The 23703-nt window shown below is 42.0% G+C and overlaps 1 protein-coding gene across 5 annotated transcripts in view; it reads right to left on the reverse strand.

Moving 5' to 3' along the window:
* The window catches only part of frya (furry homolog a (Drosophila)), a 44082-nt gene that overhangs the window by 1416 nt on the left and 18963 nt on the right, over nucleotides 1-23703 (reverse strand). For 2 of the 5 annotated variants that reach the window (XM_065960763.1, XM_065960764.1), the window contains exons 15-60: nucleotides 23216-23387; nucleotides 22989-23121; nucleotides 22651-22758; nucleotides 22016-22271; nucleotides 21660-21842; nucleotides 21492-21578; nucleotides 20252-20511; nucleotides 19902-20091; nucleotides 19529-19653; nucleotides 19009-19066; nucleotides 18755-18846; nucleotides 18387-18559; nucleotides 18138-18298; nucleotides 17146-17256; nucleotides 16504-16658; nucleotides 15713-15812; nucleotides 15444-15615; nucleotides 14834-15090; nucleotides 14592-14738; nucleotides 14322-14490; nucleotides 14002-14092; nucleotides 13820-13902; nucleotides 13237-13387; nucleotides 12852-12955; nucleotides 12331-12516; nucleotides 11391-11592; nucleotides 10983-11104; nucleotides 10713-10900; nucleotides 10518-10612; nucleotides 9834-10414; nucleotides 9529-9626; nucleotides 9275-9445; nucleotides 9009-9149; nucleotides 8354-8533; nucleotides 7578-7742; nucleotides 6965-7039; nucleotides 6693-6863; nucleotides 5284-5484; nucleotides 4181-4321; nucleotides 3172-3335; nucleotides 2886-3093; nucleotides 2371-2520; nucleotides 2040-2138; nucleotides 1868-1951; nucleotides 371-481; nucleotides 69-271 (exon numbers count right to left, since the gene is read on the reverse strand). In XM_065960763.1, coding sequence (XP_065816835.1) covers nucleotides 69-271; nucleotides 371-481; nucleotides 1868-1951; nucleotides 2040-2138; nucleotides 2371-2520; nucleotides 2886-3093; nucleotides 3172-3335; nucleotides 4181-4321; nucleotides 5284-5484; nucleotides 6693-6863; nucleotides 6965-7039; nucleotides 7578-7742; nucleotides 8354-8533; nucleotides 9009-9149; nucleotides 9275-9445; nucleotides 9529-9626; nucleotides 9834-10414; nucleotides 10518-10612; nucleotides 10713-10900; nucleotides 10983-11104; nucleotides 11391-11592; nucleotides 12331-12516; nucleotides 12852-12955; nucleotides 13237-13387; nucleotides 13820-13902; nucleotides 14002-14092; nucleotides 14322-14490; nucleotides 14592-14738; nucleotides 14834-15090; nucleotides 15444-15615; nucleotides 15713-15812; nucleotides 16504-16658; nucleotides 17146-17256; nucleotides 18138-18298; nucleotides 18387-18559; nucleotides 18755-18846; nucleotides 19009-19066; nucleotides 19529-19653; nucleotides 19902-20091; nucleotides 20252-20511; nucleotides 21492-21578; nucleotides 21660-21842; nucleotides 22016-22271; nucleotides 22651-22758; nucleotides 22989-23121; nucleotides 23216-23387 — 7274 coding nt within the window. Of the gene's footprint in view, nucleotides 1-68; nucleotides 272-370; nucleotides 482-728; nucleotides 747-1867; nucleotides 1952-2039; nucleotides 2139-2370; nucleotides 2521-2885; nucleotides 3094-3171; nucleotides 3336-4180; nucleotides 4322-4630; nucleotides 4782-5283; nucleotides 5485-6692; nucleotides 6864-6964; nucleotides 7040-7577; nucleotides 7743-8353; nucleotides 8534-9008; nucleotides 9150-9274; nucleotides 9446-9528; nucleotides 9627-9833; nucleotides 10415-10517; nucleotides 10613-10712; nucleotides 10901-10982; nucleotides 11105-11390; nucleotides 11593-12330; nucleotides 12517-12851; nucleotides 12956-13236; nucleotides 13388-13819; nucleotides 13903-14001; nucleotides 14093-14321; nucleotides 14491-14591; nucleotides 14739-14833; nucleotides 15091-15443; nucleotides 15616-15712; nucleotides 15816-16503; nucleotides 16659-17145; nucleotides 17257-18137; nucleotides 18299-18386; nucleotides 18560-18754; nucleotides 18847-19008; nucleotides 19067-19528; nucleotides 19654-19901; nucleotides 20092-20251; nucleotides 20512-21491; nucleotides 21579-21659; nucleotides 21843-22015; nucleotides 22272-22650; nucleotides 22759-22988; nucleotides 23122-23215; nucleotides 23388-23703 lie in introns of those variants that run through there. The other 3 variants (XM_065960761.1, XM_065960762.1, XR_010667178.1) reach the window with 3 other exon arrangements.

The raw sequence follows: 23703 nt of genomic DNA on the forward strand, positions 1-23703 counted from the left end.
TGACTGAGGTGTTTTTTGACAACTACTTTCCTCATATAGAGAAAATGTAGATGTTTTTCTTCTCTTACCTGCACTCGCGAATGTTGCGGATAGCTGTCTGAAACTCATTGTTCCTCAGACTCTCCAAGATGGCCTGCACAGCAGTCTCAGAGGTGCTGAAGGTGGGCTCAGAGCAGCTCTCACAGGCAGCAATCTCCTCATCTGTCACTGAGGCTGCTGCTCCCCTCAGGCTGCTCTTCAACTCATTCAGCTCTCTGGACATGTTTGTCAGCTTAGGGATGATATTTTTAGACAGGTGCATGGATTAGATGGTGGGTGGCGTGGTTACAAAAATGAAAGGGCAAGAAAAAAAAAGGCATGATGAACCTACCTCAGGTATAGAGCTTATTGCATGGACCTGTTCAATCAGTTTACAGTAGGACTGAAAAAGCAGCAACAGCTGAAAGTGGAGTTTGTAGAGTCTTTGACAGAGCTCCAGTTGCTGAAATTAAGAGAAACGTGCTGGTTAGCAAAAGGCAGTTTGATTGTGTCTGCTCTCTCTTTGTGTTGTATGACTTTATGCTTTGTCGGGTAATTTCAGGGAAATGCTCTCTGGTTATAAAATCTGAAGAACGACTGAAGAACTACTTGTAATGAAGCTCTGCAAATGGGATTACAGTAAACCAAGGATTTGCTGACATTAAATGAACATTTTAAAGAACAAATAGGAACAAGCCTTTCCAACTTACAGCCAGAGATTCCATTTGCTACAAAGCAAGCATGTTAATGGACAGAAAAGAAGTAAGGGAAACAGAATCAAAAGAAGGGCATGCAATTCTTCTTTTTTCAAAAGGAAGGAACAGCACAGGTTATTTACAAACATGCACACAGGAAGAAAATAGTAGGTAGACGTATAAGAACTGAAAGGAGTTGCCTTTAATTAAAGGTTCTCTGTGGAGTTAAAAAACAATCTGTAACAGGCCGACAAACGTTTTTTTGAATGTACCGTATTGGTCCCTGTTTTGCACATGCAAATAGGCATACATGGCTGAGGCAATACACAGTTCAACCAATTGTGTCACTTTATTTCCCCGAACAAAAGGTAGTGCTAACACGGCAAGATATGTAAAATATGTTTGATTTAAACTATACTGAATTTCAAATAATTGAAATGAGAGAGTAAATGCAGACCTGTTTTCTTACATTAAAAGTTCTGATTATTTTAATGTAATCAGAACTTTTTTTGTGTGGTTGCAAAAAAAATAAATCCACAGGATCCCTTTAATTAAAAATCTTAGAAAAAGCAAAGCAAATTATTTTTAATTTGCATGAATGCACTCACTTTGGTAAAAGTCTTTGAGATATTAAGAACCTAATCTGAAAAGCAAAACTGTCCATTTTGCTGCCCCCTCCCCCCCCTTATAAAATGAGCACAGCAGTTAACAGCCTGATAAAATGCAACTGAAGAGAACTTGCTCCCATGCTCAGCAGAGCTTAAAATAATCACATAACACGCTAAAATAAGATAATTATCGTGACGTGCGGCAACTCCAAGTTGTCAAAACTTGACATTTATATAGTGTAAGAAAATAAGAGGAAACACTCACAGAGCTACAGTATCACACAGTAATCGTAATGCAGAGAATACAGTAGGAAAGGTCAGTTCAAGTGGAGTCTTTTTCCTTCATTCATTCTTTAACTCCTTTTGTAACACTTTAAATATTAACATGTCTTTTCCTTATAACTAAACACCTTCTCGTGTATTTGCAAGGTCACATGATGCTCAAGCTGAAGTAAACAAATACCAATCTAGTATTTTTACATTAAAGCAAATTCATAGTTAAAAAGTTAGAGAATTCATTATTAAAAGTTGAATAAAAAGTTGTACCTTGTCCTCAAGCTCTGCTGGCTGACATGTTATCACTTTGCCCTCAGCACTCCTGGGGAAGGTTGCCTTACAGTTGCTTAACCACTGTTGAAAATGGAGACAACATTTTAATGTTAACGTCTCAACATACAGGTAACACTCAGAATGAAAACACAATATTTCATCTGCTTACAGAGAGAGCCGCCTCCTTTCTGTTGTTGTATGTATCTAGATACTCTTGAAGTTCCAACACGCTGAATTTCATTTTTTCCAGGAGCCCGTAAGACATAATCTGTTTATAAAAAAAGAGTGATGCTTAACGTGTTAAAAGACCAATACTCTGCACTTTATGCACTTATTGCTTTTTTTCTTATTAATACTTCTAATTTCATTCATATTCTATATTCCCTACTGCTATATTGTCTATGAGAGCAACTGTATAATAATAAAGTATTTTTGATTCTGCCCGCTTACAAACTGCTGAAAAGGATAACAAACATACGTATATATGCCATGTTACTCACAGTGTCTGCATCAATGAATAGTGTTGGACACTCCGAGCATGATGTGAGCATCTGAGAGGACCTCAAAAGCTTTGATCCTAATCCTCTTAGGCCATCACCAAGGTAACTCACAGCATCAAAGGTCAGGGAGCAAAATTTGGTCTGAATATTCTGCAAAGCAAAGAAATATCAGGCCTGCTGCGATACTGTCAAAATCACTCCTCCATCATTAAGATAATTACACTCTGTCATCATTAACCCCCCCCCACCCCCTGTAATTCTCCCCTGTCAGCTTTGGTCAGTGAAGTGAATAACATCTGGTTAATGAATGTTGGAGGTATTTCAAGCTGAAAGCATCTACACAGTGCCCTCTACTTGTAATCAATCAGATGACTTCTGATAGGAAGCCTCTTTCCTTAAAAGGTTAATCAGGGGAGTGACTAATCCTGTTACCCTCTCAGTGTAAGTACTCTTTGACTAGGCTCGCTGTTAAATGACTTCAGGTGTATGTTCGCCTTAAGGCCATGCTATGATACCTGAAATAGTGATGAAAACACATGAAAGGTGTAGACCGCGCAGGATCCATCTGAGTCAGACACCAGCTGGTTGATGTGACTTCGCCAAGCCTCTTCTGCACTGTCGCACACGGCGGGTTGGAAAGCAGCGAGGATGGCAGAGAAGAAGGGCGAAGGTGGCGGTGAGGAGCGGGACTCCAGCATGTCGTCTCTCTCCTCCTCGGCGAGACTGAGCGGACATAAAGACCTGTTGTTAACAACGTCATTCTAAAACACTTAAGTACTGAGAAAACTCTTCAGTAGATACCTGGGTAGGCAACCGTCAAGGTCCAGCTCTCCTTTGTAATCAATGTGTATCATGTCCATGGTCAAACTGTCCCCGCTGTTGAATTCAGGAGGCAGCTCAGTAATGCAGAGAGAGAGCTCTTCCTCATGGACGTTAGTGTCTTCTTCTTCTTGGGACGAATCATGCTAAAAAATTAAAAAATAAGGACACATGCTTTCTCACCGGATGTCAGAATAAAGCAGAGCTATGACAACAAATGAAGCAGCATGCAGTGAGGGATACAATTTAACGAGATATGTTCCCTTTGTTATTTTGAATGATGATGGGTAAAATATATTCACTAACCTTGGCACTGGACCCTACGGACACTCCTTGTGGTGTTTTCTTTTATTAAGTTAACTTTGTGTGCATGATTTGTGCCAATTAAAACGTTTAAAAGGTGGATCAAGATGGTAAAATATTTGAATTCAGCCAGCGTTGTGGCCGTGCACACAGGTCGTTTTTTTTAGCGGGCAGGCAATGTGTAAACCTTTCTTGACCTCCGACATGCCAAGAGATTTTAGTTATTGCTTAGAGCCACCCACACAGAAGCCTTATAGGTATACACATTGCCTTACAAACAGACACAGAAAGAAAGAGATTTTTTTCTACTGCTGGCTACCACCCCCTATAAACCCATGATAACCTCTGCCATGATTTAATGAAGGCGTAACACAAGGCCCAAAGCGTTATTATCTGCCCATTTGCAGGTTTTAGTTCATTCTCCTGGAGCATGCAACTACAAAAATATCATAAAAAGACCGGCTTTTAATCTACTCTTAAGAGACACACCGGAGAAAAGTCACAGAACCACAAAATAACACTTAACATAGACAGCACCCAAAGCACATAAAAGATTCCAAGACATTATTCAAGAGGAGATGCAAAAGAAAAGTTCCTATTTGGCAAAATTAGTGAAGAACTCAAGCACGGAGGTGCGATAAGAATTAGTAGTTCCCAGAATTTCAGACACCCTGAAGCCCTTATTCACCCGCTGCTTCGAGTCCTCGGGAAGTTGGACCTCGAAACTAGGATTTTTGGTGTTCAGAGGAGTTGAAGGAGCTGAGCTTGAATCAAAAAAAGCGGAGGGAGAGTCCACTCTTCTCTCGGCTGTCGGAGAAAGGTTGACAGTCTGCAAAGAGACAAAGTGAATGTTGGTGGTTTTCTTCTTCAAGTAGCACACATGTATTTTTCTAATTAAATAAAACAGTTTTGGGACAAGCAGTCAGTCAACTTTACATCAAAAGATCTCTGCACTGAGAGCGCTGGTAGCCTATTGGTTAGTGCGCGCGCCCCTTGTAGGAGGCTCGTCCTCCAAGTAGGTGACCTAGTTTTGAATCTGACATGCGGCTCCTTACCCGCATGTCATTCCCCACTCGCTCTCTGACTCTATCCACTGTCCTATATCTAAATAAAAGGCATAAAAAGCCCAAAGACAAACCTTTAAAAAAGGATTCCTGCCTCCTCGGACCACTGACTAAGTGGAGTGACCAGCAGCAGACAGGAACAAGAGAAGAGGTGGAGCGACAGCTGCATGGACACATGGGCTTTCCATCTGCTGCTAACTTAGCTTGTATCAGGACCAGAAATCACTGAATAACAAAAAAATTATGCTAACAAGACAAAAGATAATCCAAACGTTTAAAGGCCTGCCTGATATTATCAACCCTTACAACTTTTGTTGGACAAAAAAAAATATTTTTTTACATTTTCAAAATCTTTGTGAGGATTTGATCAAATCTTTTTTTTTTCATTTTTTCACTCCACAGTTTGTAACATTTCAGACTTTTTGAAACCCCACTTTAATAATTGTTCACGATCCAACTGATGATAGTACATAAGTATGATGAATAATCAGTCGGCCTACAACTCTTTGTGAACATCACTTTGAAGATGTTTATTACAATGACTACGTTTTGAATACTCTCTAAGGCTTTGTGGAGGAAACTTGAGTCAATATTTTTGTATGATTTTCAAGGCTTACAGATATCCTGTGGATAGTACTGATAGTTTTCTCTTGCTACTATGTCAGCAGCTTGAATTTCCCTTTACTAGGACAAAGATTTATGAGCATAGAGACAAAGGTGAACTTACAAGCTGTGAGTGGGAGAGGATCTGGCTGGCTGTGAGGGAATCTTCCTCAGACGACTCGTCTGAATCTTCATGGGTGATCTTGCTGAGGCTGGGCATGCTGTTGGACAGCTGACTCTCCTCCAGAGGCTGCAGGTCACTGCGGTCCAGACTGTCCATGGAGCGTCTGCGCACTCCCCAGTTAAAGTTATCCGTAGTCTCTCCCTGCAAAGAGGAATACCCTTGAGTTATAAAGTACCAAGAAGTCAAGCAAAATCTCTTCTCTAACACAAACACATGCACACATTCTGTAAACACACATCATCACAACCATGCTGTGCAGGTTCTGGTATCTGAGAGTGTTCTGCTCATAGATAAATATGGAGAGAATACTGGAGCTTCACATTGTTTTGTGATCCCAGTGTACCCTTACAGTACATAAAGAGTTTGTGTTTAAGCGCTCCCTTATATGATAAGATTAACAATATTTAAATCCTTTACCCCTCTGAGTCTGACTGTAACTTGTTTAACATTCAGAAAGAATTTTAACTGGAAGTTTCTCTACAGATGTCTGCCAACTTCCACATCCCCCGTAATCTGTACATCAACAGATTGTGGAAAAAAAATAGCTGAAACTGTCACAGATGCTATTTCGCTTCTCAAAATAGAAAGATGATGGAAAGTTTTCAGAGGAAAACAAAAACAAAAAACTGTAAAGCACAGAGGACAAATCCCAGATGCTAAATTTGTTTGAACTGAATGAAAACTACCAGACTGCTATCATCACAATGTCCAAATATATCCTATTAGAGGCGAGCTTATTCAACATGATCACATCTAATAATTGTTTTTTTTAATTAACAACCAGGAAAAGTGACCAAAAATTGAAAACACAAACTACAGTTAAAAAAACAACTAATCATGGATAAAAACAAATCCTACGATGGCATGCACTTCATGGGTGACCAACACACTGTGAGTTTAACACGACTAGTACTATGTGAAGATGAGAAATATGCCGAAATAACTTTGCTCCCAATACTTTGGAACCAAGGCAATATCTGTCTCACATTAATTAACATTACATAATACATTTTTGCCTTTACCATCCTATTGATTGCACACTATAAAATCTGCACAGGCAAACACTCTTAAGAAAACACAGCATGTAAAGATGAAACATGACTAAACTTACCTGTAGCTCCTAGATAGCACAGACAGAAAAACAGAGAAAAGAAACCCCATTACACAGAGCAGACACACCTGACCCAACACAGCAAAAGAGAAAGCATTGAGAAAATACTTCAATGTCTTTGTGCTAAAGCCAGCTGTGTCTTTCTAACTGGCGTTGCTAGTCTCCATTGAATGTGAGAGGAGGTAAGAAGACGGACAAACATGTTGTTTAATGAAACTTCAGATCTCGTCAGACTCACCTCTCCGTCTTCAAGCTCCACATCCAGGAAGTCAAAGTCTCTGAAGACTCTGAACTGCTGCTCCGAGGTGTTGTCGTCCATGTTTTCTGGTTCTCGGGTCCCGTCGTCAGAGGACACCAGGCTGGGCTGGTGATCCATGAGGTCCAGCTCCCCGCAGCTGGAGAAGATCACCTACACAAACACATGGAAAAAAGCGCTTACAGGTTGTTTTTTTGGATGCTGGATCAGAGAAACTGTCCAGATTTTTCAAATTCATAACAAGCCAATCTTACCGAAGGATTTTTTGTAAGGCCTACTTCTTGTCCACACAAAGACAAAACGTTCACCAGTTTTTCTCGTGTTCTTTTCTGCAGGAGGCAAGAAAATATGAAACAAATTTAAACCACATTTGTTTGTTACAATTGAATTCTACTTCAAGCACACGGCAGTTTTAAGCCCCTTTGCCCCTGGTAATGACATGTTATACAGACAGTACATTTACATCTGGTAATACAATCTGCTGTTAATAAGTATGTAATAGAAATAAGCAGTAGCCATATCACATCCCAAGTCAAAAAAGAAACGACTCATACAGACACTGTTGATTTCAAAATGACTGTTTGTGGGAGAAGATTTTTTTATTTAATTTATTTTTTACCTTTATTTTACTAGTAGTATTCCCATTAGGATACAAACATATTTATCTGTGCTAACAACTGCTTTCACTTATAACTTTTCTTTACTTAATCTAGGAAGATGAGGTGGAGTTTAGTGACCTTCATCCTGCTGGGGAGGCCTCATTTAGAAGTGGCACCAACATGTGTTTTTCTCCTTTTCTATGAGCATCCAATGAAACCTTTGATGATATCAAATGATAAACAGAAGTCTAGGTGGGGTTGTGTTCACCTGTGAAGACTGAGGCCTCTTCCAGCTGACCGGCACCAGGACGTTGTTGGTGGTGGATCCTGAGGAGGTGGAGGAGGTGCTGCGGGTCACTGCCGTTGTCCTGCTCTTCACATCTTGACCTGGAGAGCGCTGCAGGTCATCAAAGCGTCGACCAATCACAGGTGTCTAATAGCAGGAACGCAAACAAACAGACGTGCAGACAGAAAACATGATGACTCAGGGGGCGTTTTAGGATGACTGGAAAGTCATCAATGTTTCAATGAAAGCTGGCTGGCTCTTAAACATACTAAATGAGTGACACATTTCAAGAAAAATAAACCTACATGATCTCTGACTAATCCCAAAGTTTAAAAATCGTTGGTATTTTAAAAGAAAAATAGTGGTTTGTCCAGTGTGTCTCATGTTTAAACACTCACACTGCAGACTATCCAAATGGATTCACATGCAAAGAGTGGCAGCAAAGAGCTGACATCATTTCCTTCCATTCATGAACTACACAAATAGCTCCCTGTCAAGTTCCCACACATACACCACTCTGTCTGCATCTTTGAAATCACTTACCAGCTCTGCACTGCTCGGCTAATTGTGTTTACCTTTTTAGTTTTCAAGCTAATCTCAAGAGGGTTTGGTTAAAAAACAAATATCTACAATGAGGAAGGGGAAGAAATGTTTCCTTTGCAAAAGCTGAACAAAATTCCACAAAACCTCAACAAGCACCACACCCTGGAAGATTTCTCACAAACGACACAAAGAAAGTCAGAGAAAGAGTCTCGAACCTCGGATATATCAAAGTGGAAATCCAGCGTTTTCCCAGGCAGGGCCTTGGACGAGCGGTCCCAGACACGGCTGATGTCCTCGTAGGTAGGGTCACTCTGTGGGAACGAGGGCTGCACCAAACTGGCTGATCGAGAAACCACCAGCTTCAGGATATTCAGCGCTTCCCCCCAATGGGCCGTCTAAAGTCAACACAGACACACACGCGCCAAATTCATCCATACACACAGACAAAAACCAACACAGCCACGTGGTTAGGAAGAAACACTTACAAATGTCTCTGCGTGTGTGTTATTGTTGTTCTATTTTTAGAGACAAGTGTTCTGGCAGTCGGCTCACAGTAGCAAGCTAAAGGAAAATGGATTCAGTGTGAGGATAAGCAGAGCTCGAGCCTGTGGCAGACTGTTTATAGTTTGGGTGTGTCTACAAATTTACTGCGCTGACACAAGACTGCTCATTTCTTTCCACTTACAAAAGGAACATAAGGATGCCTAAAGATTTCCTGTGATCAAATCTGACGTGAGCAGAAAGAAAAACAATAATCCTAAAAATAGAACCAGCTGTTAACTCAAAATTGAAGGCACAAAGTCAGTGTATTTTTAAACTAATGATCAGATATAGGACAAACACGCAGGGGTTGAAGTTTATTAAACTCACCTGGACAAATTTCTCAATTGTCTTCAGCACCTCCATGTTGAAAGGTTTGGCTTGAATGCCACTCAGGTCCATGTGACTCAAGAGGCTGTAGATGATCTGTAAAAGGGTCTGCTGCATACTGGGGAGACCCTTCTCCAACAGCTGTTACAACAGAAGTACAAGCCATTCATTCATCCAGCACCATTTACCAGACCTTAATGATTACCACAAGGACACTTCTAAAGGTGTTCATTAGATACACTCTAAGCGAATAAGGCTCTACAAACCTCTGCCATGTAAGTGACCAGGTTGAGTGTGATGTCTGAGAAAGCCTCGTGAAGATATCGACACACCACGTTCACCCAGGAGAAGCAGTCTCGTGTGTAGGAGTGTGTTTTGTACAGAGTCATGACGTGAGCGAGGTTGGACAGCTTGGCGTTCTTCTCTTCAAGACAAACCTGCATACCAAAGGGGCATTAGCTTACACATTTTTATTTCCAAACAAAAAATAATAGGCAAAGATCAGGCAACAGAGACAAACCTGGGCTATCCTCTCTGCAACATCTTGACAGAACTGCGTTGGGCCGTCGAAGTTCTGGACGAGGTGTGGGATCAGACAGAGGACATTCAAGGGAAATCCTAATGGATAAAACACACAAATGATTTCAACGTTTTAAAATATTATTGGTGATAATTATTTTCACTGCCATGTTAGTTCATGTATAAAAGAGAGCATCCATCTGTTTGTGTTTTTTAAATGTGAAATGTTGTGAAAATTACCAAAACTGGCACATAATAAAGCATAAAGATGGCTAATCCATCCGTCCATCGACATCCACTGTGTACCTATGGCTTGTGAAGTGTCCACGACAGGCACCCTGGACACAGGTGTAAGCTGGCAGAAGAGCTGCAGCGTGAGGTCAGTGGTGGACACGGAGGTGAAGCCCTTCAGCAGCAGCTGTTGGAGCCCGGTGAAGCTGCTCCATTTCAGCTGGTTCTGCAGTTTCTCCAGCTTCTCCCGGTTCTCCTGTTTGTCCAGCGACATGTGGCCCAGCAGCTTGTTCAAGAGCCTCAGAGACATCTGATACTCAAACTCAAAGTCCGACTCCATCAGGGACACTGCCACCCAGAAGATGGTGGCAAGCAGGTTGCTGGGGTGGTTGATATTTGTCGGGTCGTTGACGTTGTCTTTAGATGAGGACGGGCTGCGGGTCTTTGCTAACAGAGCCTGCTGTTCACATGCTTGGATACGGTCCAGTGTTGCGCTGCGAGGGGGATCAGACCACCTGTCAGCCTCCCCGAACTTCTTAGGGACAGAAGAGCTCCTCTGATGTCTGCTCCTCTCTTCTCTTCGGAGGTTGATTTGTCCCGTGCTCTTTCTGTTGGACAGTAGCTTGAAACTGGTGATGAAATCCGGAGAGGAAGCTCTAAAAAAAAAAAAAGAAGAAGAAAAAAAAAAAGAAAAACCAATAAACCAACTGAACTTTTAGACAAAAACTATTTTCAAAATACATTTGTTAAGACACCAACCTTGTTAAGATAGCCATGAAATCATTGTTCTTCAGACATTCAGCCAAGTTATCTACCACAGACTCCAGTGTGAGTAACACTTCCATCACATAGCCCTGCAAGTGAGACAAAGGCTGACAGTCAGTTCTGGGGAGGAGATTTTTGTCACAAGGTCACAGAGAAGCGGCGTGTTTAGTACACACAGAGATAACCGACCTGCACTTCTTCTCCGTGTTCACCCACAACTTCCACCAGCCTGGAAAGCAGGTCGGACACGGCGTGGGCAGAGATGGGCTGACGGAGGGCTCGGAACACCTGAAAGGAGCGTCCAGCGTAGTGACGGGATGAGCTACACAGCGCGGTCTGCAGGGCTATGTCACTGAGCTGCTGCTCCAGATGGAAATCTAAAGAGGACAGACCAAAGAATGAAAACTGGAGCTGCTGCTGTGTGGTCATTCAGACTGTCGAGGATATAAACTGGCTTACTTGACTTGGACTCTCTGAACACCGACACCACATGACGAAGAAAGTTGGTCAGCTGCCCGGTGCTTTTTGAAATTTGATTCTTTGGTGAAATGTCTTCGTGGCACCACAATGGTCCATAAGATCTGTAAAACGACAGTTTATTTATTACTCACAACACAAAAAAGACAAATCAAATACAACATTTTAGATAATCTGACAGATACTGGTAATGTTTCAAATGGAATGTCCAATCTGTGCAGAGAATAATATGAAATATCAGCTGAACAACGTTCATCTAAATATCAAATGTAATCTTTTTCTAGAATCTAGTGCACCATGCATACAGCACCACTAGGTGGAAATCTTAACCAAGCTTTATAAATAATTCGATCAGCTTTTCAGAAGGAAACCTTTACTATCATAGTATACCTTGTGGTTAAAAACTCAATGAGCTTGTGGTTCTTCTCATCCAGTTTACCGGAGCCCACCAGCTCCTCCACCTCGTGGGAGATCTCAGGCAGGTTGTTGCTGCTTCCTCCCAGACTGAGACTGGAGGAGGTGGAGGAAGAGCTCAGGCCAGAGTCTGGCACAGGAGACGCCTGACACTCCCGCAGAAAGTCGAACCCTCCTCCTGAACACAATAGAGGAGCAGGTGTGTGATGGCGAACAGGTTACTGTGGTTTAGTTGGACGTTTGATTCAGCAAGTTGAAAACATTGTCTGTGTTTTGAGACGTCTGGAATTTGACTCCAATTAGACTTTACTACTGCCACTATTTATTTATTGTGGTAGAATAATAAACTGCAGTATTCACATTCTCCAGCATATTACACATATTCACATAGCTGATTAAGAAGGGTGTTTTGTTTGGATCCTGATGGCAGTTTTAGCATTGTGTGGTTCCAATGTAAAATAAATATATTTTTTGGAGCACAAGCTCTACTAATAGTCAAATGTTTTTTTTGTTTATCTGGACATCTTTAAATATCCAGACATTTGCTAAACAAAATATCAGCGTGGGGGGAGAGGCACAAAGGAAGCCTACTCAAGCCTCCGCAGATGGCCCCAATTTGGACAAGAGGCTAAAAATAGCAGGATGGAATGCTTTAATCAAGACCTTTGATGTCCTCTGTGCTCAATATTGCTTTTGGCTCAGTCTCCAAATATTTTCTCCCCAGATAAGCAACGTATCTATCCTCTGAAAGGAATGTCAACCATTCCCTCCTGATGTTCAGTTTATATTAACCACAGAGAGAGAGTAATGTGTGAAATGCCACCCTGCTCTGCCAAATGGACCCTGGTCTTCTTCAAGCCTTCAGTGAAGTCAGACTTTTAGGTGAGTGTTAGAAAAGGCCTGTATGTTTTTTTACCTGAAGGTAAATACTCGGGCTGAAGGCTTGGCTTGCTGGTGAGTGTCTTTGTGCTGTTGATATCACGTGTCTGCAGTAAGACTGAGGCGATGGACTGGAAGTTGTTGTTACAGGACAGAGTGATGAGCAGGTGGAGGAGGAGACGTTTGCTGTTCTCAAACACTTCTGGACGGTAGTGATCCATGCCTGAAGGAAGCAACACACCCATCAGTTTGTGTCAGCAAACAGGGAACTCTCAGTCAAGATGTTGTTTCTTAAAGCGAGAGTTTCAAAGCCCTGATCTTAAAGATCATCAAAGAATTAATCTTTCTGATATCGACTATTTAAAAGAAACAAAATCAAGTTATTTGTTCTGAAATTACAATGACTATGTCGTCAATTAAAAACTAAACATTTGACAAACTTTTATTTCAGATTTGTACACAACCGTTTTCAGCCATTGTCTAAAATATCAAATATGTTTAAATCTTATTATATATTTATTTTTTTAACAGGGATACTTGATTATAGTGAGCATTTACCCAAGAACAAGGCATGTAGCAGTAAAGGCAAGTGCATGGCCCAGTCCTCCCTCACACTGTGGTCCACCACCATCTCTGTCATGAAGATGACCGCTATATTACACCTGTAACACACAAAAACATGTTATTCAATCAGCCTGTTCATTAACCTATCACACTCAAAGGCCCTAAGAAAAACACTTTGATATCAGACTTTGAAGTGTGCAGCTTCAAAACCGGTTGGTGGAGAGATTTGTAGGTGCTGCTGCAGGTTATCAAGAGTCAATAAAAAGTTTGATGTTCCCACGATATACAGCCACAGGGATCGAAGTCAAGGCAGATGTTTTTGTTTTTACACTAGAATGAGCATAGCATAGTTTGCATTCCTGTTAAGCCACAGTCTCACCTGTGCAGCGGTCCTCTGGGGGTGATGGTCTCTGGCAGGAAGTCCACCAGCGGAGCCCAACACCCTCCATTCACAGGCATGGGCAGAGGATGGGGCTGGTTACTCTCAATGACAACCATCAGCCAATCAGCGTAGGGCGGCAGAGGTTCGCCTAAAAGGTTACAGAAATTACACAGCTGACATTTGAGTACACACACATTGCGGCAAATGGCCAAACAAATGTTTGGGGATTCTCCAGAGCTGTATAAGGACTTATCTTTTCTAAGAGGCTCTTCATTGTGAAATCATTCTCACTCACTGTACTCCACTCAGCAGGACTAATTCAGACCCAGAGAGTATAACAAAGCTGTTTCTGGGTCACTGGCAGCAGGGTGGAGGCCCTGGGCTCAACTACTTTTTATTTCAGTGCCAGTTCTCACACAAGCCTTTTCAGGACCCCAGGCCGCTCCGCATTGCTCATGCATTATCAATGACACTTGCCTGTCCCCATCTTACCCTCCAAGCTAGCCTCTGTTATTCTGAACTCACTAGACCATGTAATCACATTTATTTCACAGTGTGTCTGAAACAAAAACACACTCACTCTTATCTTCATCGTAAGATCCACCGGAGCTGTTGCTGTAGCGTGATTCCAGGCGGTTGTGGGCTCTTGTCTTGTGGCTCAGCCTGAGGTAAAAAAAAAAAAAAAAAAACCCTGTCATGGTAACGGCTCTGTTTAAGGACGGTTAATTATTCTAATGTCAAGATTTAAGATAATTCATCTACCTTTCTTCACTCTCCTTAACAGCCTTTGAATCATCTGTGTCAGGAAAGCTCTCCTGGCCTGCAACAACAGTGTTGCTGCTCGATGTGGTTCCTAGAATTAAAAAAATTGGATGTTTTACATTCGATTCACAGAAAGCTTACAGGACACAAGTTTAAACACCAAACCCTACTCTCTGTCACAACAGGGATCTGCCTAGAGAACACACATTTTGCCATGGTTGGCCAATAAGTGGTTCCACTAGCGCAAATATGGATTCCCTGGCTGGTATTCCCCATAAAATATGTATTTCTTTCTTTGTTTTTTTTCTATTTAGATGTACCTGAAGCTGCTGTGGAGGCCTTGCTTGTGGCAGTGAAGCGATAAAAAGGAGGACTATCACAGTGCTGCACCACAGGGTTGACTGGATCTGTTTGTTGCAACTCAAATATTAACTCCTCCATGGTCTGCATGGTGTTGTTCCGGCACAGATAGATCACCACCTTCTTGATCTGAACAAACACAGAACAGCGTATCAGTGAGAAACTGCAAAGAGCTAAAAAAAACAAAAACACAGCGACATCTTACAGCGGGGCTTAATGATATATCTTACATATGGAAGGAGGGTGGTGTCACTGCTGACACCGCATAAGCTGATGAGAAACTGCAGTGTGGTTCTCAGATTGTTGCTCCACTTGTCGTTGTTGACTAAAGCGTTCCAGGCGTTTTCCATCTCTGCTCCAGGTAGATCATCTCCATACTGACCAGAGGAAGGATGCGAAAGAGCAAATTCTCACATTAGCTGCATTGATACCGATATTGTATTTCATTAAATTCCTCTTAACATGACATTACCTTGGCAGTCATGAACATGAGGTTATTGAGCACCATAGATGTGGCCTGTAAGGAGCCCCAGCCGCTGCCCTTCAGTTGGTGGGATGAAGCTGTGCCGGTTGTCCGACTGGCAGCGTCGTAATCTGTCGCGCACGGTGTGAAAACCGGGAGCAGCAGGCCGCTATCAACCAGCTCGATGTTACTGAGCCAGGGCAGGAGGTAGGTTAGCATTGTTTGCCTCGCGTTGGGATGAGTGGTGGGGAACCTCTGGCTGACCTCTGCGAAAGGAAAGGACACACTTACGTCAGAATATCTTCATTGGAGACGGCAGTGTTTATATTTGACACGGAAGTCAAGTTAATACTGTAATTGAGTTTCACCATAATTGCCGGTTTAATCCTGATCCGCAAAAGTTGAGGGAGTTTCTTAATCGAGTTAAGCTTTCACTGTTTCTGTGGTTAGAGGGAGTGCCTATAGATACAGTGACAATCTTGGTTGTGGAAGATGAGCGTGCAGCATTTAGTGGGAAACCATAAGAAGATGAAAAGCCTGTGAGAGTATTAAAAGAGGGCTCAAATAGAGTGGATAACCCCACTATGTCCATAAACCCCCACATGACACAAACAGCTACCTGAGAATAGAGGAAGTGTGAGCTCAGGGTACATCCTGGCCAGCTGGCCTGAGAGCTGAGGCAGTGAGACGCTGTAAAGAGGTGGCAGAGGACCGTGGGTGCCGTAGAGGATACTGCTTGGCTTCTGGTCCGCAATCTTCTTAGAGTACACAAACAACTTAGCTTCAAGAATCTGTTCAAACAGAGAGGAGTGAAAGTAGTTATTCAATAAAGCACAGAAAATAAGCACAAAATGAATTTGTGCAGAAAGATGCGTTTGCGTTCCTCACCTGCATCAGCTGCATTGAAATCTCATAGATTTCTCTGTTGGCATCAGACGCCTTAAAGAGGACCAGATTCAGCAACGTGACGATATCACTTTGATAGTTTCTGCTGGAAAGGGAAAAGTTTGTGTCATGTTGGCTTGCTGTCCATACCACACACCAGACTCGGCAGCTATGGAGACAGGGTCTTCAGTGTCACAGCCCCCACTCCCTGGAGCACCCTCCCCTTCAGACATCCGCAATGCCACCTCTTTGGACAACTTTCTAAAAGCCTCTAAAACATCATCTGTTCCCCACATCCTAAAACCTCTCTTACTGTAACTCTGACTCTCCACTGGTCTCCCATCCTTTGCTGCCTGTCTCAGTTTTGTTTTTTTGTCTGGTCCCTCCACCAAGTAGAGCGCCCTTGGGTCCCCTTAAATTCAATCTTATATTATTATTATCATGAAAAACAATGTTTAGTGTTCCACACTGTGTTTAAGTCCACGTTTAAGAATGAGGCAAGCGTGGAGGGCCAGACAAATAGGGAGCTCTTTAAGAGGATTAGTTTAGTTAACCCTTTGAAGTCTAGGCTCATTTTCAGTGCTCTCTTTACTTTGACATGAAAGATGGATGAATCACAGAATCTAGTTCCTAAACTGAATCAGCAAAATCGATTATAAACAAATCCCCCCTAAAAGTGACAAACAGAACATGAAATGTAACGACTCAAACTCCACATACTGAAGATTAGACACATGTCAGGTGATCTTCATATGTAGAACAGGTGACAGAGCGAGATTGGGGAGACTTTGTACCTGCTGCCACAGACTGTAGCGATGGCTTTGAAGCACCCCGAGGCGAGCTGGTAGGAGCCTGTGTAGCAGCGATCCACAGCCCAGTTGAAAAGGTTGACCTGGTCAGCATTGAGCTCCAGGAGCAGAATGACAACTTCACATCCAAGCTGGTGGACCTGAGCCAGGAGTTAACACCAACACAGACTTTGCTCATTGTCATCCATTTTTAAAGATTCCTTGGAGTTTTTTTTTTCGACACAAATTCACAATGTTATGTGTATTTTTTTTTTAAAGATTCAAGGATCCAGCGCCTCTACATCTGTCTTACACAAAGATGATACATTCTATTCCCTTGGCTGGCTGCCAAGCTAAAGCTAACCTTCAAGCCATTTATTGAAAACATCTGAGTCCAAAGGAACTAAAGACACATATTTGCTTTTTCTTGTATCACAGTAGATTAAAACAAAGGCAATATCAGATCAATTATTTTCAAACAGCACTCTCCTTCACCACTTGCCAACCCTCCTAGGAGACAAAAGGGAGCACTTGGCAGGGTCTGGTGTTGGGCTTCTTACAAAGCGAGCTCCAGCAAACTATCAGAGTGGCTTTCTGGGTCAGCTCTTTGTTTAAATGCACTGCTTTAGTAAAGTATTAGATACATACCCGCTGATCCTGGCAGGCTAGTATATTATCCAGCCACTTATAGAGGTATCCGTCTGGAGAGAGGCCAACGTTATCAAACACGGGCCCGCAGCACAGCACAGCAGACATGGCCTACAAGAACAAACAGTCAACATTTCTAACGTGTTATATGCTTTAAACATATTCACTGTTTTAGTTTTCTCTTCATCCTAAACTCCTGGAGTCGATTTATTAAACAATTTCTTCCTTTCTTTAACAAAATTAAAGACACATTTCATCTTACACTTGTCATTGAACACAACACTGGACAAGAAAGGGTGACTGTGTCTTTTAGTTTTCTTGATTATGTAACTCAGCAGCCGTGTTGTTTACTGCTGCTTGGGCAGTAGCTCAGTATGGTATCAGGGAGTAAGTGATGTAATATTATGTGACTTTAAATTGAGGTGCTCATGTTTTTCAACCTACATGGTCTGTCGCTTCTTCAGTCCTTAAAATAGAAGTGGGTTGAGCAATATAAAAATCTGGATGAGCAGGTGCTCATTCACTGCAGTTCAGAAGAAACGTTGTATTTGTCTTGTGGGTGGAGAGGAGTTCAAATACAACAATCACATTTGAGGAGATATCTTGGCTCGCAGAGATAGGATGTGAGGATTTACTTTAATAAAGGCAAAAGGAAGACTGAGTCTGCACACCAGCAGCTGTTTCAATTCACATTTAATAAAATGAATCACCACATGTGACGTTATGGGCCCATCAGAGGATTTTCTTTAATGCAACGCTGCAGAAAACCTTGATTATTCAAATAAATGTCACTTCATCGGGTCAGATTATAAGATATATTTCGATAGAAAAAAAGATATTCAGCACTTTTTCTAAAATGTAATCTCTCTGATTGAATTAAGTCGGACAGATTAATTACCAAAACAAACGTTAGTTTTTCTCATGAGGGTGAGGTAATTAAAATAAGTACGCATCTTGTAAGAGGCTAATAGATCTGTAGAAAGTATATTTACCTTCAGGGAACAATACTGGTATCGTGTGATCTGATGATTCCTGTCACTGTAGCGGTCCAGAGGGGTGAACATGATGCTGAAAGGCCCCGCCCACTGGCTGAACAGTATAAAGAGGTGATGTCGAAGGCTTTGCTGTGGAAACAGGAAGCGCCTGTGGTGCACTGAGGAAAATACAAAGCCTGTTATAGATCTGCTTGTTGGGAAATTGAAGAGAAAAAAATGAAACATTGAAGAAGCTACTCTTTGTACCTGGAACACATTGGATGAGGTTTGCCACCATGGCGCTGAAGTGCGCTCGGATGTCTTTCAGGATCTCAGCATCTTTGTCATTCTCAGCTTCCAGCAGCATCCGGGTTAGATCAACATACTCCAGGAACAGAGCGCCAAGGGCAAGAGTGTCACGTTCCAGAGCTCCATTTGTACTTATAAAGTGCAAATGATGTGAAAACACAGAGACGCCCAATTAAAATCACAAACCAAACAATATGAGCCCAGTCACTATGCAAACTGTAGCTGTAGTCCTTGATTATTGGGCGATATGAAGCCAAATGTCAAAGCCTGTGAGTTTAATGCTAAACAGTGTAGAACTCTTATCTTTTCGCTCAAGCCATACTGACCTGTCACTAATGACACCTGCATCAGCCAACAGCTCAAAGATCCGCAGCAGCTGCAACCTCAGCAGATCTCGCCGTTCACGCCGCTTCTTGTTCTGCAAAAGGAAGAGAAATTCTTAATGCCAGAAGTCCCAGTTATCAAATGATTAATCTTTATGTAGTTACTAAGATTTTTACATAAGGTCAAAATTCTAAATTAACCTAAAAGTGAAGAATTTTGCTGATGTTATAATGTGCTGTTATTACAACCAACCAACCTCTGGTCTTCTTTCTAAAGCTTCTTTCATTAGGGGATGGAGCTCTTCCACAAGCTCCCTGCATGCAGACAAATAAACAAGCTTTAATGAGGCAATAATTCAAAATTCAAATAAAACAATAAGCATAGAGATTCAGTTACATAAAATAAATCAAAATGCAGTGGAACTATTTTTTATGTTTTCAAAGAATGAGATTAGATCAGATTTTTAGGAAACTGTTTGGATGCAGCTGCAAAGGGCAACAAGAGACCACTCATTTGTAATCCCCTGTTTATCTTCACTTTAAATCCATACAGATACAGGTCAACATGCACTCTAACTGTGGAGATAATAATGGATTGTGCTCCCCAATTTTTATATGAGTGTTCCTAATTTATTAAAAAAGACAAAAAAAAATCAACACAGCTCTGCAGCCTAAATATTATCAAAGCTGCTCTGCCTCCTTTGTGAGGCTGATTTGAAACTATTTAGTGAAAGCAAAAGACACTTTACAGATAAGGACATCTGTTCTCTGATATACCTGAAAACGAGGGAATTGGTGCGACCAAAGCCCAGAACTAATGACTCTGTCAACTCGATGCTCTCTGCCCTCATCAGTGGAACCAACTGCTTCAGAAGCCAAGCCACAGACGGGCTCCCGATAACCTGAAAGATCAGAAGGCGACTGCTCAGTCAGACAAGAAAACTACTGACACTGCTTGAACACCACTAATCACACAGGGCTGCATTGAGATAAGAGTCCAGCACAGAATGTATCTGCTCCCTGTAAGGTAGCTGAGGTGTAATTTGATGCCTCCTGTTCGAACGTCAACAAGCTCCTTATGAACATCGGACCCCAGAGAGACAAAGCATTAGGGATTTAATGAGACCAGGTGGGCTGAGGAAGCAGATACCTTGTTATCCAAGCTGACACCGCTGTCAGATGTAGCAGCCGTGATCTCAGGTGTCGATGCTCTCAGATGGCCAGGGCTCATGATACTGGGCTTGGCCACCCCGAAGCAAAGGATCAGGTAGTTTCTCCAAAGGGTGACGTAGTTATCGCCACCGCCAGATGTGTTGGTCTTCTTTGCATACACAGGATTACTGGTGATCATTAAAAAGCGAAAAGGGTCCTATTGTTATCTGAGCTTTTGAGTTTTTCAGATGAAATGCAGAACCGGTATTAAGGGATCTTATTTAAAATAAGAAATACAGATGCACAGAAATAGAAAAGAGAAGAAGTGTTCCTCCATCAGACACCTACTTTGGGTCCACGAGGGGCATTAGCGTCTGCATCCGTGTAAAGGCGTAGGGCCAGGCGTAGCTAAGAGCCGTGGGGCAGTGCTTGGGAAGGTGGTCCTGTCGGAGGAGGCTGTAAACGCACAGCACCCAGGGGTCCTTTACGGACTGGGCAAAGATCCATACATGTGATGGGCTCCTGATGTCATAGTGACTGTTGACGAGCAGTGCGTTCCACTCCACAAGCCACTGGAGGTCTACATGGTGGCCGGCAGGCAGGGGGGCCTGCAAACAAGGAAGATGGAAACTAGAGTCAGAAGTCTAGGGTCATAAGTGATTTAGATGTTCAATTAGCATGGACCATGTAAGGACAGCATTACAAATTAGTAATAAATGCCAATGTGTTTAGCATTGTATGTTTGCATGTATTATTTTGTGTCTTGACGCTGTAGAGGTTTTGTAATGGCTTCCTGTTCCTGGTGTTCTTAACGTTCTCACTTACTCATGTTGGCTAAAGCTTGGAACATGTACAATGTGAATTGCATGCTATGTATGTTGTTTGTGGTTGTCATTGCTGTGTGCTTCTCTGTTTATATGCAGATTGTTGTTGATAGTTTTTATTTATTTTATTTATTTGTTAGGACTATTATAGAGGCAGCTAAATGTGTGCACAATTAAAGTACAAGACACATTTTCCTGCAAGGACAATAAAGTGCATCGTGTCATATTCTGACATCTCTACATAAAAGCATTCAATCATACATTTTAATAAACACGTCCTCTTGCTCCCCTTTCACCCTTTTGCTTAAGAATTATTGCACAACTGTGAAAAATACAGCTATTAAATAAGAACCCATATCAGATAATCACACAGTATATTCAGAAACACAATTTGATAAAGCATGCAAGCACATTTATGTTTTTATCCTGTTCTCAATATAAACTGCATCCTTAGCATCCTGATGGCGTCATGATGATTACGTAACAGGAGGTCAAAAAGGTCAACAGCTGCTCAGTTCCAGCTGTCCATTCAGTTTTACATGTCGGATTACTACATCAAGATTCTGTCAACGTATCAAGCATTTGCTGTTATGTGACAGTGCACTGACGACAGACCTTTTCATGAAACTAGTTTAAATTCAGACACATCGGATGAGCATGTTTCTATCATGAAGTCAAGGCAGGTGAAATTAATACAATATCAATTAATTAGATAAAAAATCAAAGGACGGTCAACAGATATGCGAAAAAAAAAAAGCACTTACAGTGTCCGACACGGCAACGTTGACGAAACTTTCCAGGATTACAGGGCTGAGCTGGTCCATGATCTCTATCATCGGTTTATCGTCATCCTGCAGGAGACAAAGCGTGACATCAAAATCCGCAAATGCTCCTGAGTTCTACCACATGAGATCAACTTTGCTTTATTTGACCTCAGTCTGTCCGATGGTCATGAAGAGACTTCGTATCTCTTTGAGGATGGCGATAGCGAGCCTGCGGGTGCTCAGCTGACAGGAGCAGAGAAGCACAAGCGCCAGACCCTCCACAGCATGCAGCACGGTGGAGTGGGGACCTCGCTCTGCAGGGATCTTCAGGTTTGAGCTGGACTGCAGCAGCTGGGAAATACAAATCAACACCAAACAATGATAATTCAACAGTTCCACGATTTAAGAGGTCATTCGAGGCGTTAGGGCAGAAGCAGAAGAATTAAGACTTATTAGTCAAGAGTAATTTGTTTTTCCAGCTTGTTAAAGCACAAAAAGACTTTTTAATTGACTCAGGTGTGTACCTCGGCAGTGTGTATTTTAGCCGTGTCATAGCTCTTCCCTGGGGCTGCCAGCGTTAGTTTCCACTGTGTGAGCAGTTGCAGCAGTAATTTGAGGGACGTGTCTAACAGGCCCTGGTGGGTGTCTTGGACCTCGCGCAACAGGAAGTTTGTGAATCCAAACAGGACGTCGTCACGCCAGTCGGAGAAATCCACCAGCAGACTTTGCAGGGAATTCTGGGCTATAAGTCGCAGCTCATCATCCATGTGGATCGTCAGCCTGATGAAACAAGCAGGAAGAAGACAAAATGAATGAATAAGAAAATGCCCCTAAAGTATGAATAATTATTTTACATTACAAAAGTTTTATAAATGTACGCTCCATATTTGACATATTGGTATTTCTTCTTGCAAAGTGAGAGAAATGACTCTATTTTGACAAAGTAGTACAGCAATGATTTGCATACAGTAAGAAGGGCATTATAATTGGGAGCAAACATGTTTTCTAAGTTTAAAAACAACACTGGGGTAGCAGGTGATTCAGGTTCTTACTCTGTATGAAACAGGTTTGTAACTCCACACAAACATTAATGACACTTGATTTGATCTCCAGTTATTATCTTGGCAACAAAAATCCGAGAGCATTTGAGGCGACTCACCGAGAGAGCAGGTCTATGAGCTCAGGCTTTGACATCCCGTCAGGCAGGATGCGAGGAACAGCTGCGACACACGTCCTGAACAAGTCGATCTTGGGCTTCCTTTCACCACTGAAAAGAGAGAGATTTGAAGACTTACTGGAAATGCTTTCAGTGTGTTCAACTCTTACTGTGAAACTAATCAGGCATAATGATACATAACCAGAGTTAATTAAGTCAGGTATGAGTGAATGATGAGTTTTGAAACACTTTTAAAAACACTCTGTTGAGTCACTCTGGAGTTTGGCAGCCTGTAAATGTTTTGGCCGCTGGGATGACAGAGCTATTGCGTGTGCACTTACGTGATCATATCCTCAGGCTCCTTGTTTAACATCTGAGCGTTAGTCATCATCATGCAGCGTCCCACCTCCTTATCCAGGTGTCTGAGGATGTTGTCAATAGCCTTCCTCACATGAGAATAATACTGAGACATCCCTGGAGAAGATGAAAGAAGAAACACTGGTGACATCACTGAGATTTGTATTCTGCAAACATCACACTGATTTGATGCTAAAGCTGTCTCACTCACCAATGACTTTGGCCTCTTCGTCCGTCAGCATTTTGCTCAGGTATGTCTTCTTCACTCGGAGTGTGTGCCCAGAGGGTAAAGTGCAACCAGTGTTAGGCATGGGAGGCTCGCCGTCCTTTTGCTGCAGTTTATCAGCTATGACCAGGAATGCTCTCAGACCAATATTCATTCTCTGCACAAAAAGGACACTTCACTTTTAGCTCTTTGTTATTAATATCCAGCACTGCAATATGATACCGCAACACGAGGTCAGCAGAAAAGAAATCTATTGTACAAGCAGATACTACAGTTACGGTTACAGTGGGCTCTATTAGGCATCATTTAAACCTTTAGCTGCAACAAAACCGTCAAATTCTGTAACATAAGGGATACATATAAAGTAGTCTTTATATGATCCTAGGGAATTAAAATGATCTTTCAAATTTGCATGACTATAACTTAACTTCCTTTTAAAGTTTCAATTAAAAAAGACAAGTTTCTTTACTTTG

The sequence above is a fragment of the Labrus bergylta genome, chromosome 11 (genome assembly GCF_963930695.1).
Source record: "Labrus bergylta chromosome 11, fLabBer1.1, whole genome shotgun sequence".
Taxonomy (NCBI): Eukaryota; Metazoa; Chordata; class Actinopteri; order Labriformes; family Labridae; genus Labrus; species Labrus bergylta.